The 14,892-nt window shown below is 39.4% G+C and overlaps 1 protein-coding gene across 4 annotated transcripts in view; it reads right to left on the bottom strand.

The window, feature by feature from the left end:
- The window catches only part of Redic1 (regulator of DNA class I crossover intermediates 1), a 58,201-nt gene that overhangs the window by 30,113 nt on the left and 13,196 nt on the right, over nucleotides 1-14,892 (bottom strand). For all 4 annotated transcript variants that reach the window (XM_042265092.2, XM_042265093.2, XM_076556637.1 and 1 more), the window contains exon 2: nucleotides 2,020-2,059. In XM_042265092.2, the coding sequence (XP_042121026.2) occupies nucleotides 2,020-2,059 (40 nt within the window). The remainder of the gene's footprint in view (nucleotides 1-2,019; nucleotides 2,060-14,892) is intronic.

Here is a 14,892-nt window from a genome sequence, read left to right as displayed (position 1 = left end):
ATTTCCAGTTCCACCAACTTCCCTGTAAATGACATGTTTGTTGTTGTTGTTGTTGGTGGTGGTGGTGGTGGTGGTGCTTTTTCAAGACAGGGTTTCTCTGTTTAGTCCTTGCCGTCCTGGAACTCATTTTGTAGACCAGGCTGGCCTCGAACTAAGAAATCTGTCTGCCTCTACCTCCTAAGTGCTGGATTAAAGGCTTGTGCCACCACTGCCTGGCTGATTTCACATTTTTATAGCTGAATAAAATCGCATATATATATTTTCTTTATCCATTCTTCTGATGATTGTGTACATGCAGGCTGGTCCCATTCTGCGCTCTCATGAATAGTGTAGCTATAAACATGGCTGTGCAAGTGTCTCTGTGAAACATTAACTCGGCAATTCTCAACCTGTGGGTTGCAACCCCCTTGGGCTCACAGGAGTTACCTAAGACCATTGAAAAACACAGATATTTACATTATGATTCCTAACAGTACCAAAATTACAGTTATGACATAGCAACAAAAATAATTTTATCAGGACAGTATTAAAAGGTCACAGCATTAGAAAGGTTGAGAATCACTACATTAACTTAAGAGTCCTTTAGATATATATCTGAACATGATACAGTTGGGCCATGTAGCAGTTCTAGTTTTAGTTTTTTGAGTAGCCTTCACACTGGGTTCCATAGTGACTGAACTCCCATTTACTGGCATAAGGGGTATTTTTTCCTGAATCCTGGCAAGCATTTGTTATTAATGTTCTTGATGCAAGTCCTTCTCACTGGGATGAGATGAATTGATTTTTTTTTTGAGACAGGGTCTCACTCTGTACCTTAGGCTAACCTAGAACTCATTATTATTCATCCCAGCCCAGGCTTTGAATTCATGACAATCCTGAGAAAACCTTCTTAATGCTGTTATTACAGATGTGTCTTGCAAACCCAGCTGAGATGGAATCTTAACATGCTTTTTGATTGGTATTTCCCTGACAGCTAAGAATGCTGAGCATTTTTTCAAGAGTCTATTGATCAAATATTTCTTTTGAAAACTGTTTATCCAATTCATTACTCCATTTATTGATTTATGTGACTTGCTTTCTGGTGTTTAATTTTTTTTGCTAGAGATAGTTATCTTCCACTAGATATCTAGTTGGCAAGGCTGTCTCCCATCTGTAGCCTGTCTCTTCATTTGGATGTTGTTTCCCTGTCTTTGAAGAAGTCATTTACTTCATGTAATCAATCCTATTTGTCAGTCTTTGATATTACTTACTGTGCTGCTGGACATTGTCAAAATGTCCTCGCCTACGCCTATATCATGACGCGTTTTAACTATGTTTTAAGATGTTCATTAGTTTTATTTTTTATCTGCTATTATGCCCTTGACATTGTAACAGATTATCTTCAAAACATCTTCCATTAAGTATTTCATAACATAGCGGCATAAGATTATATATAAATGAGTTGTTCAAACAGAAAAGTTCAAAATGGCCAAAAAATTCAAGAGGTCACATATTCAAGTAGTTACTTATGTTTTCAGAATATTAAGGCAATACATATCAGAATATTGTCAATTATAAACAACTTTTAATATTAGATAAAGGCCCTTCATCCAAAAATATCTCCTTGTAACAGACAGAGACCATTACAGCAAACCACAATCAATCAAAATGCAGAGAACAAGGGCCCATGTGCTGTCCAGCTTCAAGTGATACATCTGCAACACAATTCCTGCACCCAAGTCAATAGGATCACAGCAGAAGAGGAGACAGAAAGATTGTAAGAGCCACAGGAACAGGAAGTCTACTTTGAGATTTCGTCTCCTAGGGTCTTCCTATGGAGGTCTGGATGACCTGGAACTCACTCTGCAGCCCAGGCTGGGCTTGAACATGTGGCAGACTTCCTGGGCTAAGCTACAATCACAGCAGTGAGCCACTCTAGCTGGCCATGAGGTGAATCTATTAATGACAAGGAGTGATTCAGGAGTTGATTGTTACATTTGCTATTACAGGCTAGCATCACTCAAATGACAATGCCCTTACCTTCTGCTTTCTTCTCTCCTGCTTTATCAGAACCCTGGTCCTAAAAAGACAGACAGAAAGAAACATAGTTATTAGAGAAACAAACCATTTCTAATATGATTGCCATTGTTGTTGAAAATCTGAAGTTAAAAATCTAAAATTTACCTATCTGTATTATTTTCTAAAAATATGAAAATGTTTTTAAAGCATTTATAGTAAGTAATATTTCACATAAATTTCTTAGGAAATCCAAAATGCAATAAAAACTATTATAATAATTAATAACTTGGACAAATAAATCTGAGATGAGCAAATGAAGGAATGCATTAAAAAGACAGTATTACTGAACCATTCTCATCAATTAACAACATTCTTGGTCAACAACTCCATTTCCTTTGCTTTCCTTTACATTTCAACATTCTGGTGATATACTCCAGAACAGACAGAAGACATCAATCTCCTCAGGTTCTAAGGAACTGTGGAGTATTTGCTAGAGCAACTCCAATTGCATTAATATACCATTTATCTCAGCACTAGGCATATGGCACACACCTCTAATTCCAGTCATTGGGATACTGAGGCAGGAAGACCATGAGTTTGAGGTCACTTTATCCTACAGAGTTGTTCAGAAGTACTCTGAGCAACATGGCAGGAACATGACTCTAAAAACATCAAGGTCTAGCCGGGTGGTGGTAGCACACGCCTTTAATCCCAGCACTTGGGAGGCAGAGGCAGGCAGATCTCTATGAGTTTGAGGCCAGCCTGGTCTCCAAAGTGAGTTCCAGGAAAGGTGCAAAGCTACACAGAGACACCCTGTCTCGAAAAAAAACCCATCAAGGTCTAAAACTTCAGCTCACTGGTAGAACACCTGCCTAGCACCCACACAGCCCTGACTTTAATACTCGGCACTGCAGAGAGCAGAGAAAGAAGGAAATTCTCCCTACTAAGTCAGTCTAAGTTGCTGCAATAAAATACCACCGCCAGATAGTTGAGATTGGTGCACAAAAACTATACCCCAAGGTGTGCCACTTCGGAATGAAGAGTACTTTGAGGAGAGCAATACTCAGGAGGAAGGTTTTCCTCTGACCTTCTCCTGCCTGCCTTCCTATTACTGTCATCTCTTCCACACAGTGGATCATAGAAACTGAAATTCTTCTTCTTCACCACAGATCATGAAACTAGAACCTTCTTCTATACAGTCAGCCATAAAGTCTAGAAATAAACTTAGAGTTTTATGTAAGAGCTGGCTATCAAAGAAACTTTGTGATCCCTCTTGTTTGATATAGACTGTGGAATTCACAATTTACAAGGGGTCTTGCTTCATGCCTGACAGGAAAGAATGCTACATAGAGAGTCCAAGAAGAATCTTGAGTGATAGGCCTTACGGGTTTCTATTCTCTGTTATTATTAAGTCAGCCGTTTTGTGTCCAATCACTCTTCTTCATGGGTGTCAACTCTTCATCAAACTTGAGCACAGGAATGAATGGTGTTCCCTAGGTTTGGGGTCTTCATTTCTGAAGCTTCCTGAGTCATGTGAAACTGAGTAAATGGGTTACACTTCTCTCTTCACAATCTGGCTTTAGTTACAGGTCTGTGTCAGCTGTGACCTTTATGATAAGCAAGAAAGATAATATACTAAACTCTAACAACAGAACTTCTCTCAGTCCTGGCAGCTGTACAGACTACAGTCAAAATGCCCAGATGCACACACCTATCTTCTGGTTCACAGATGAAGACTTTACATGTTCACACAGGAAAGGGATGGACTAGTTCTCTGGAACGTCTTTTGTAAAAGCAGGATCATAATCATGAAGGTTCTGCTCTTAAAATTTAATCATATCCACACATCCCACACCTCCCCATTTCATCACCTAGGGGATTCAAAAATTCAAGTCCCAGCCTCAAAGGGTGTCAGATAAATAAAGACATTAAGCTGGAATGGAGACATGTGGGAGGACCCTATTGAAGCTGAAAACTCTGAACCCACAGATTCTCAAGGGTTTCTCTTACATGCAAAACTCTCCCCACCATCAGCAAAAGATGTACTCCCACTCCATGAAATATATTGCCTTTTCTGCCTGTGACTGGGGAAAATAATCCTTTGTTGTCTGATAAACCAGAAGTGACTTTCCCTGAAGGAAATGTCAGGCAAAACAATAGTGATGTCCCTCAGAGCCCACTAACAGCTGTCTTTAGGCCTATAACCAGACTAAAGGCTAGGCAAGCTCCTACAGGGAACACAGAAGGTATATAGTCCATGAGCAGGCACACTATACTACTAAGGAGCTTGATGAGTGTGCTAGTTTATTCAAGCAGATCTCTGGGAAATATGTGTGGGATTAGATTTGAAGGGTGTAGGATAATGGAGGAAGGAACATAAAACTGGATCAAGCTGAGTTTATTGATATTGGCCCACTGAGTGGAGATTCTATGTTTTTATATGGAAGTTTTAATACAGAAGTTCACACATTTAAAAAAGGTCTCAAAAGTTTGTTTGGATGGTTGGCTAAAGCATTTGTCAAGAGATGGCCTACAGAAAGGGAGTTGGAGATGCCTGATATCCCTCGACTTAGTGTTGATGAAGGGATTTCAAGGCTCAGGGAAATTGCAATGCTAGAGTGGGTACACTGTATAAGATCTAATTCTCCACAATGGGAAGGTCTAGGAGACACACCCTTCACTAATCCTGTAAGATGCAAAATGGTGACAGAGGCACCAGAACATATGAAGAGCTTTGTTGTTACCCTTTCCTTTGTGCCAGACATTAGGGTTGGAGATGCTGGTGCTCAGTTGGTTAGATTAAATGCAATGGGTTAAACTGGGCCCTGAGGAAGCAGAGACCAGGTGACAGCACTGTCACCTGAGGTAAAGTAATTATAGTTTTGTAATAGGCAGCATACGTAAAGCAATGTTCATAATGGCCTGACCTGTAACGGTCGGCACAGGCAAAGTGAATTTCATGGTGCCATGACTCATATGGACCTTTGGTACTGGCTAATCAATCATGGTGTTTCCACATATGGAATACATTTTTTAAAAGCCTACTGTGTTTCTGTTTGATCTAGAGAAGCAGAAAAATCCCAAATTAAAGAACGGCTCCATTGGATCATGGCAAAAAAGAATCTTAGCCTGTGAACCAATTTCCAGACTTGAGCCATTTGATGATCTAGAAGCCCTTGAATGAAGGGATGGCCAGGTTCCACCGAGGAAGGACCATGATAAAATACTTAAGATTTGTATTGTTAGTCTTTCTCTAGTCCTTTCCCAGAGGGGCCTAAGGCCTTTTACAAAGGCAACTACTGTACAATGGGGGCAGGAAACAATCAGACTTCCTAGGATCTGGTGCATACTGGTTCAGAATTGGGGATGATTCCGGGAGATCCCAAGAAGCATTGTGGCCTTCCAATTAAAGTGGGTGCTTATGAAAGCCAGGTGATCAATGGAGTTTTGGATGAAATCCAACTCACAGTGAGTCCAGGAGTCCCCAAATTCATCCTATAGCTATTTCCCCAGTTCCAGAATGTATAACTGGGATAGATATACAAAGAAGATGGCAGAATTCTCACATTGGTTCCCTGACCTGTGAGGTCAGGGCCATTATGGTTGAAAATGCCAAATGGAAGTCATTGGGGTTTCTTCTATCAAGGAAGATAGTGAATCAAAGACAATATCACATCCCAGGAAGAATTGCAGAAATTAGTGCCACCAACAAGAACTTGAAAAATGCAGGGTGGTGGGTTCTACTACACCTCCCCTTAACTCTCCTCTCTGGCCAGTACAGAAGAAGGATGGATCATGAAGAATCACAGTTGATTATCACAAACTTAAATAAGTAGTGACTTTATTTGTAGCTGCTGTACCAGATGTGGTGTTCTTACTTGAGCGGGTCAACACGTGTCCTGACACATGGAATACAGCTATTAAGCTATCAAATGCCTTTTTTCTCAGTACCTGTCTATAAGAAGCAATTTTCAGTTGGCAAGGCCAACAGCGTACCTTTACAATTTTACCTTGAGGATATATTAACTCTCCAGCCCTGTGTCATAACTTAGTTTGAAGGGATCTTGATCATCTGTCTCTTCCACAAAATTTTACACTGGTACACTAGATTGATAACATCATGTTAATTGAACCAACTGAACAGGAGGTAACAACCACTTTGAACTCATTGGTAATACATATGTACATCAGAAGATGGGAAATAAATCCAACCAAAATTCAAGGACCTTCTACCTCAGTGAAATTCTTAGGAATCCAGTGGTGAGGGACATGTGGAGATATTCCTTCTAAAGTGAAGGATAAGTTATTGCATCTGACTCCTCCCACCACCGAAAAAAGTACAACTGTTAGTTGACCTATTTGGATTCTGGAGACAGGACATACCTCACTTGGGTGTGTTACTCTGATCCACATACCAAATGTCTCAGAAAGCTGCTACCTTTGAGTAGGGCTGCAACAGGAAAACGCTCTTCAACATGTCCAGGCTACTGTGCAGGCTGCTCTACCACTTGGACCACATGATCCAGCAGACCCAATGGTACTTGAGGTGTCAGTAGCAGCTAGGGATGCTATCTGGAGCCTTTGGCAGGCCTGGGATTTTGGAGCAAGGGTCTACCATCATCTGCTAACAACTAATTCTCCCTTTGAGAGCTAGCTCTTGGCCTGCTTTTGGGCCTTAGTAGAAACTAAACATTTGACAATGGGCCACCAAGTCACCATGTGACCTGAGCTGCCCGTCACAAGCTAGGTATTATCTAACCCACCAAGCCACAAAATTGGATTTGCACAGTAACAATCCATTATCAAATGGAAGTGGTATATACATGATTGGGCCTGAGCAGGTCCTGAAGGCACAAGCAAGTACATGAAGAAGTTGCCCAAATGCCTATAGTTTCTACTCTTGTAACAATGCACCTACAGCCTCTTGGGGTGTGCCCTATGATCAGCTGACTAGGAAAGAGAAGACTAGGGCCTGGTTTACTGATGGTTGTGCACATTATGTAGGCACCATCCAGAAATGGACAGCTATTCAATACAGCACTGAAGCCTATTCTGGGACAATGTTGAAAGACACCAGTGAAGGAAAATCTTCACAGTGGGCAGAACTTTGGGCAGAACACATGGTCTTACATTTTGTTTGGAAGGAGAAATGGCTGTATGTGCAACTGTCCACTGATTTATGAGTTGTAGCCAACGGACTAGCTAGTTGGTCAGGACTTGGAAAGAGTATGATTAAAAAATAGGTGAGAAAGACATCTGGGGAAGATGTATGTGACTAGATCTCTGCAAATAGGTGAATAATGTGAAGCTACCCATACCCATTTAAATGCTCATCAAAAGTGACTGCAACAGCAGAGGAGTTCAGTAATTAAGTAGATAGGATGACGTAGTCTATGGACAGTCAGCCTCTGTCCCCAGCCATCCCTGCCATTGTCCAATGGACCCATGAACAATGAAGCCATGGTAGCAAAGATGGAGATTATGCATGGGCTTGACAACATGGACTGCTAGTCACCAAGGCTGACCTGGCTACAGCTGCTGCTGAATGACAGATCTGACAACAGCAGAGGTCAACACGGAGCTACAGATATGGCACCATTCCTCAGGGTGACCAGTCAGCGACCTGGTGGCAGGTTGACTCCATTGGACCACTTCCTCCATTGGAAGGACAATACTTTGTTCTTACTGGAGTAGATACTCATTCTGGTCATGGATTTGTCTTTCCTGCATGTAATGCTTCTGCCAAAACTACCATCTGTGGACTTACAGAATGCCTTATTCACTGTCACGGTATACCATGCAGTGTCTTCTAACCAAGGAACTCACTTCACAGTCAGAGAAGTGGGACAGTGGCCCTGTGATCATGGAATCCACTGGTCTTACATGTTCCCCACCGTCTTGAGGCAGCTGGCCCGAGAGAAAGATAGAATGGACTTTTGAAGACACAGTTACAGTGCCAATTAGGTGGCAACAGGATGGAGGACTGGATCAGGGTCCTTCAGAAGATGGTATATGTTTGGAATCAGTGTCCAATATATGGTACAGTTTCTCCCATAGCCAGGATCCACAGGTCCAGGAATCCAGGGGATAGAAAAAGTAAATGTTCCACTCATTATCACCTCCAATGACCCACTTGGAAAACTGTGTCCTTCCTTTTCCTGTGACCTTAAGTTCTGCTGGACTAGAAATTTTGGTTCCAAAGTGGAGAATGTTCCTGCCAAAAGACACAACAAACATTCCATTGACCTGGAAGCTCAGACTTCCCCCTGGGCACTTGGAGCTTCTGATGTCCTTAAGCCAACACGGTAAGAAAGGAGTAACAGTGTCAGGAGGGGTGACTGGTCCAGATGACCCCAGGAAATTGGATGGGTTCTCTACAATAGAGGTAAGAATGGTTGTCTCTGCAGTGCAGGAGATCCTTCAGTGTAGGGGTTCTCAACCTTCCTAATGCTGTGACCCTTTAATACAGTTCCTCATGCTGTGGTGACCTCCAACCATAAAATTATTTTTGTTGCTATTTCATGACTGTAATTTTGCTACTGTTATGAATCATAATGTAAATATTTTTAGAGAGAGGTTTGCCAAAGGGATTGGGAACCACAGGTTGAGAAACACTGCTCTAGAGAGCCCTGACTAATACATATATATTGAATTATATTTTTCAAATATTTTATTTCAAAGATGTAGGTAACAATACTTACTGCCAAACCCGATGACCTGAGTTGGATCCTTGGAACGTGTACAGTGGAAAGAGAAGACCCACTCCTGCAAGCTGTCCTCTGACCTCCACTTGTACTCCCTGGCATAAACATGCATGTATATGTGCATAAGCATGCATGCACATGAGTGTATGCTCACACAATACATAAATACATATAAATTTTAATTCATATTTGAGTTTCCAGTTACTTTCATTAAAATAAAAAATCACTCAAAGAATTTTAAATTGAGATTAAACCAGAATTTCCAACAATGCCAAAAGCATTTTTCTACAATTTTTTACTACCTATGTATGTGAAGTAGCAGTCTCAGCATGGAAAATTATGAACTCACATTATCAAATAACTCTGAAGAATGTTTGAGATATCCTTCATCCCATGGTATCAATGAAGGCAAGATATTCTTAAAGTAAGAATTAACCAATACTTTTTATCTCTTGTATGTAAATTTGTATTTATCTTTAATAAATGGTAAAATTGTATACCTACCAAATAATTGCTTTCAAATAATTTCTTTATGATTTATTACCAGCAAATGTCCAACTTACGTATTTTATGTGTTGATGTAACTGGGGTCATATAAACTTTTCTGACAAAAAGGAGGTGAGAGTAGAAAAATCTTAAGAAGCCTTGACATAAAGCCAAGGTCAGACTGACTTTAGATCTGTAACTTCCATAGTAGGGTCCATCTAACTTTTCATTCTTTCAGCTCAAGAATTCATATAGCCAATTAAAGTTTTATGTAGATATAAATATATGTATATGTGCACACACATACACACACTATTCTTACTACTTTTCCTATATTTTTATGTTCAAAAGTTTTTAACATTTTCAAATGTAGTTTCATATATTAATTTACTAATTAAATTTATGTACATTTTACAAAAAAATAGCTTCGGTAAGATTTTCTAACTTTTGTCTTGAAATTTAAATTACCAGAGGCTTGGAGGTAGGCTGGGAGTAGGAATGGGCTCATCTTTTTAACATTAATTACTATGCTAGTCTGGAAAATGATTTTTAAAGAAATAGATAATAATCTCTTATTTAATGACAATTTACCTAAGCACTGTTAGCTGCCATTACAGCTACATACTTAAATAGAAATCAGTATGTCATAACATATTCAAAGAACAAGGTACAGTTTATTCATTCTCAATGGAAATATAGACATATGATCCTTATAGAATTCTCAAAGGAAAGAAGAATGACTAAGAAATATCTCAAAAAAATGTTTATTGTCCCCAGCAATTAGGAAACTACAACTCTGAGATTTCATCTTATCCCAGTCAGAAAGGTAAGATCCCCAAGACAACTGACAACAAACACTGGATGTGGGGAAAGGGAGCCCTCATTCACTATTGGTGGGATGCTAAAAATCAATCTACATGTGAACCAGGTATACCACTCCATGGCATATGCCCAAAGGACTTCACATCCTACTCCCCAGACACTTGCTCATCCATGTTCATTGCTGCTCTATTCACAATAGCTAGGAAATAGAAACAATCTAAATGTCCTTCAAACAGCAAATGATAATTAAATTGTGGTACATATATACTACAGAATACTGTTCAGCTGTAAAAGTGAAATCATGAACTTTGCAGATAAATGGATAGAAATGAGAAAGATGGGCTCTTTAGGGACAGGGCAGAAGGTAAATACAGAAGAAAGTGCAAGGAGACAAAGGGGAATAGCAGGGTACAAGTGGTCTGATAGGTGATGTGGGAAGAGGGGGTTTTCTAGGGAGTGGACAGGGAATAAATAGAGAAGAAGTAGATAGGAAGGTAAAACAACAAAAAGAAGTCTAAAAAGGCATACGGAAACATACTTTTAGCTATTTATCTTTTTAAAAAAGAAGAAAGAAAAGAAAACCATATAACACATGTAATTCTATGCAAAAATATACACAAACTTTTCTCATCTGGGCAGACAATACTATCCCCTAAAAGCCAAAGAACAAGCCCCAAATGCCAGAGATGAGAAACCCTCTTTTGAGTTGTTGGCCAGGACTGTCCAAGAGACCCTCAAAACATACAGCCTGTTGCTGTTTTCTTGGTTGCCCTCAGAGGTGGAAAGTAAGTCCAGATTGCTGAACATATTAATGTGCTTCTGAAAGAGGGCTCAGAGAGCCCTGAGCTAAAACTAACCCCAATGCCTCTGCCCTGAGGACTGACTTTCATGGTACCAGAAGGCGCCATGCAAACATCCAAAGAAGGGATATAAGCAAAAGTCCTACCCAGTTTGAGCACCTGTGAACCACATCAATGGCCAGAATGGCACTATTGGTGCATAAGTGGCACACATAACTTAGCAGTAACCAACAGCTCTCTAGTTGGATTTAAGACACTGTCAACAAGAGGAATACCATGCCTTGTGCTGGAAACCTAGCTAAGTTGCTGGTGAAGTCATGGTTACTGGAAGAGAATCTATAACCACTACTTTACTAAACAAGCATAATCCCTAACAACAATCTTAAGATTTGTCCTTGTACCCTCAGATAAGTGTAGTCCTCTCCCCTCATCAAGGAAACTCTTCTTTGCAAAGACAGAGATCACCACAGAAAAGTACAACCAACCAAAATGCAGAGTAGTGGAGCCCAAGCAGTCCCAGTGGATATATCTACAAGACTCCTGCACCTAAGGCTCAAGGAGCGTTGCTGAAGAGGGGGCAGAAAGATTGAAAATCAGAGGACCAGGGAGTCTGCTGCAAAGTCGTGTCTCTGAGTAATGTCTGAAGCTACAGCCATAGAGTCTCTCGAACATGACTGCCTGAACATAAACTGAACAAGGAAGACACCAATGGGCCTGCCAAAGTGGATGGAAAACTCCAGGAGGCCTCAGCCATCCAGAGAACTACAGGCAATTCAGGAGTGCCCCGAGTGGGAGAAAGAGTTTCCTCGGGAGAAGAACACATTAATTGGTTGTCCAGTGTCAAATGGTGAGCACTAAAAACATACATGTTAGGAACATTATACAGACTGAGCAGGTAATATTTAAGAATATATATGAATATACACATACATATATGAATGCAAAATGAGAGGGTTTGAAGGAAGGAAAGGGAAGAGAGATGTATTGCAATTATATTATAATTTCAAAATAAAATGAGTTTAGGGGTAGATGAAAAGAAGGGGAGAGAGAAATAAGGACAGGTGAGAAGGAAAATATGCTGATGTCAGACATTCATATGAGAATCTCTGCCACCTTTATTCTAAGAAGAAAAAGTCTAAAAAAAATTCTCAAGAGACATTCCTCTTAAAATTAAAGACACAAAACAATATGATTGTTAAAGAAATGTTTAAAAAGATACAAAGTTATAAAATCTACATTTCAGTAGACAGATAGCAAAACTATATTAGTAATTAAATACTGTGGACATCACACAAATGTCTTACATCATCAGTCTAAAATGATTCCTTTAGTTTGGTTTTGCTCTTTGATTTTCAGTTTAGCTTACTTTCTGAAGGGCCTGGTGGCATGCAAAACAAATTGTTTCAGAATGTCAAGATCTTCTAAATTTTACAAGTACAATTAAAGTTGGAAAACATAAAGCAAATGAGCCTTAACTAGTAACTGGAAAATAACACTTCAAACTTGTGTTACACTGAAACAATATTTAGCCTAAAACATCAAAAGGTAACATTACTAGCTAATGGACTTATTAAGATTCAAGACAGCATCTAGCCTAGAAAAAGTACTTACATTGGCTTTCCACAAAACTAAAGCAGGTCATCCTGATGTGTCAGGAATAGTAATGGTAAATGTCAGAATGCTGTGTCTTTAAGCACATCTCTTAATAAGCCAAAAAAGGCTTGTGGCAATGAATGAACTACAAAAGAAAGGAACTAAGGGGAAAAAACTATAAAAACCAATACAGAAGAAATCTGAGATTGTTGGATTGTAGAACATTCCAACACAGAATTTTAACACAGAAACACTATTTCACAACTACAGGCTATACTCATAAACACAAACTACCCACGTCCACACTGGAAAGGATGTTAGAATGTGAGTGACATTCTAATATGAAAGTTTATTTCAGGATATTCACAATATCATTAAGTCAAAAGAAATATGAATTTATTCCTAGATCAAATAGAACAGCAAACTATCAAAATGATAGAAAAATGAATCTTTCAATTTAAGATATTAAGTCCCAATTCAAAAGACACAGACAATCAAACTGTATCAAAAAGAAAAAAAAAACAGAATCATCTCCTTGTGTCTCCAATAAACATACCTTATCATCAAAAACTGACACTGCCATGGTGTTAAAAATGCAAAAGGTATTCCAAGTAGAAGTAGGAAATGAGAAAATGTCACTGTGCTAATAGCTGGCAAAATAAACTTCAAGCTACAACTAGTCACGCCACATTATCAAAGGAATAAGTGCTCAAGAGGATGCTACAAGTCAGAGTATACAATGTACCAAAATGGGTATACCCGATTCCATACACCAAATCACATTAGAAATGAAGTCACAGATTAGCCCTGACACAATAACAGCGGGTGACTGCATTACCAACAGACAGGCCAGGCCAACAACTACAGCAACCAAAAAGAAAACAAACAAACAACCCAGAGAAACATATAAGGGAAGTGAAACCATGGATCAAACAGTCCTAACAGACATCTACAGACCACTCCATGAAAACACTGAAGAATATAACATCCTTCTCTGAAGTCCATGCAACTCTCTGTAAACAGATTCAGAAAGTGGTTGGTTACCCTCTGTCCTGATCTTATATTTCTTTTCATTGACTACTTTTGTGTTTGACTTGTTCTTGTTTTTCTAAAACCCTAAGTTTATTTTTTGAGATTTCTGTTTCTTTTTAATGTAGGCATTTGTAAATAAACTTCCTCTCAGAACTGCTTGATCCTAGGAAATTTTAGTTTTTTTATTTTGTCAATCCCATTTGTCATTAAATGGTGTATTTTTTAATCTCTGTGTTTATGCATGTTCTATAGCTTTTCTTGTTGATTTCTAGCTTTAACCCATTATGGTCAAACAAACTACAAGAAGTTATCTTGATTCTCCTGTATTTGTTAAAACTTGCTTGTATCTTAAGAATCCTACAGAGAGATTTACACTGGGTCTGTAGGTCTTGTCATAAGCCAAGAGCTGGGGAATTCTATTCAACCAGACAGGGCACCAACAATAGGGCAAAGGAGCAAACTCACCAATATCCACCTTGGAGAATAAGTGAATTTATTGAGCTTCCTTACAGGGCATGGGTGAAGGGTTATTTAAGGGACTGTGGGTATCACCAAAGCAGATGCATTAATGCAAAGTCACATCTCATGCATGACCGCATCCTGGAAGCTCATCATAAAGCCCCCTTTCAGTAAACCTTCAATTCTATGTGTTCTAGGATAAGTATTCCTTCCCTGCCCTCCCTTCTTCTACTAGAGTACCAAAAGTTCCATTACCATTACCATAGACCTAGTCATCTTTGGATTGTTCTACTCCAAGGTAGTAATCATGTTGTGCCCAGAGGAAAAACACCATACTACAACAGCTAGCTGTAGAACAACAACAACAACAATCCATTAACCTGTGGCAGAATATTAATTTAAAGTGTGTTACTTTTGATTATGTTGCATTAGTTTAACTCTGTAAAGCTGTGTTACCTTTCCTGTCTAAAACACTTGATGGTCTAATTAAAGAGCTGAACAGCCAAAAGTGAGGCAGGAGAGAAACAAGCAGGGCTGGCATGCAGACAGGATATATAGAAGGAGAAAGCTGGGATGAAATAAAGGAGCCAGAGAAGGAGGAGGACCCGTGGGACAGCCACCCAGCTACACAGAAAGCCACAGAGTAAGATTTACAGAAGTAAGAAAATTAGAAAATCCCAAAGGCAAAAAGTAGACAGGATAATTTAAGGAAAGTTTGCAAGAAACAAGCCAAGCAAAGGCTGGGCATTTATAATTAAGAACAAGACTCCATGTGTGATTCATTTGGGAACTGGGTGAAGGGGCCCCTGAAAGAGCAAAACAAACAACAATCCAATCCAATCAAGCACATAAGATTAATGAACAGTCTCAAAAGATGAAATAAAAATGAGTAATAAACAATGGGATAATATTCAGCCTCACTAGCCATCAGGAAATGAAAAAACTAATTCAGATTCTGTCTTACTCCAGTCAGAATGGCAGTAATTAAGAAAACAAAA

The sequence above is a fragment of the Peromyscus maniculatus genome, chromosome 20 (assembly GCF_049852395.1).
Source record: "Peromyscus maniculatus bairdii isolate BWxNUB_F1_BW_parent chromosome 20, HU_Pman_BW_mat_3.1, whole genome shotgun sequence".
NCBI lineage: Eukaryota > Metazoa > Chordata > Mammalia > Rodentia > Cricetidae > Peromyscus > Peromyscus maniculatus.
The sequence above is the reverse complement of the archived record's forward strand: the minus strand, read 5'-3'. Positions and strand labels throughout refer to the sequence as shown.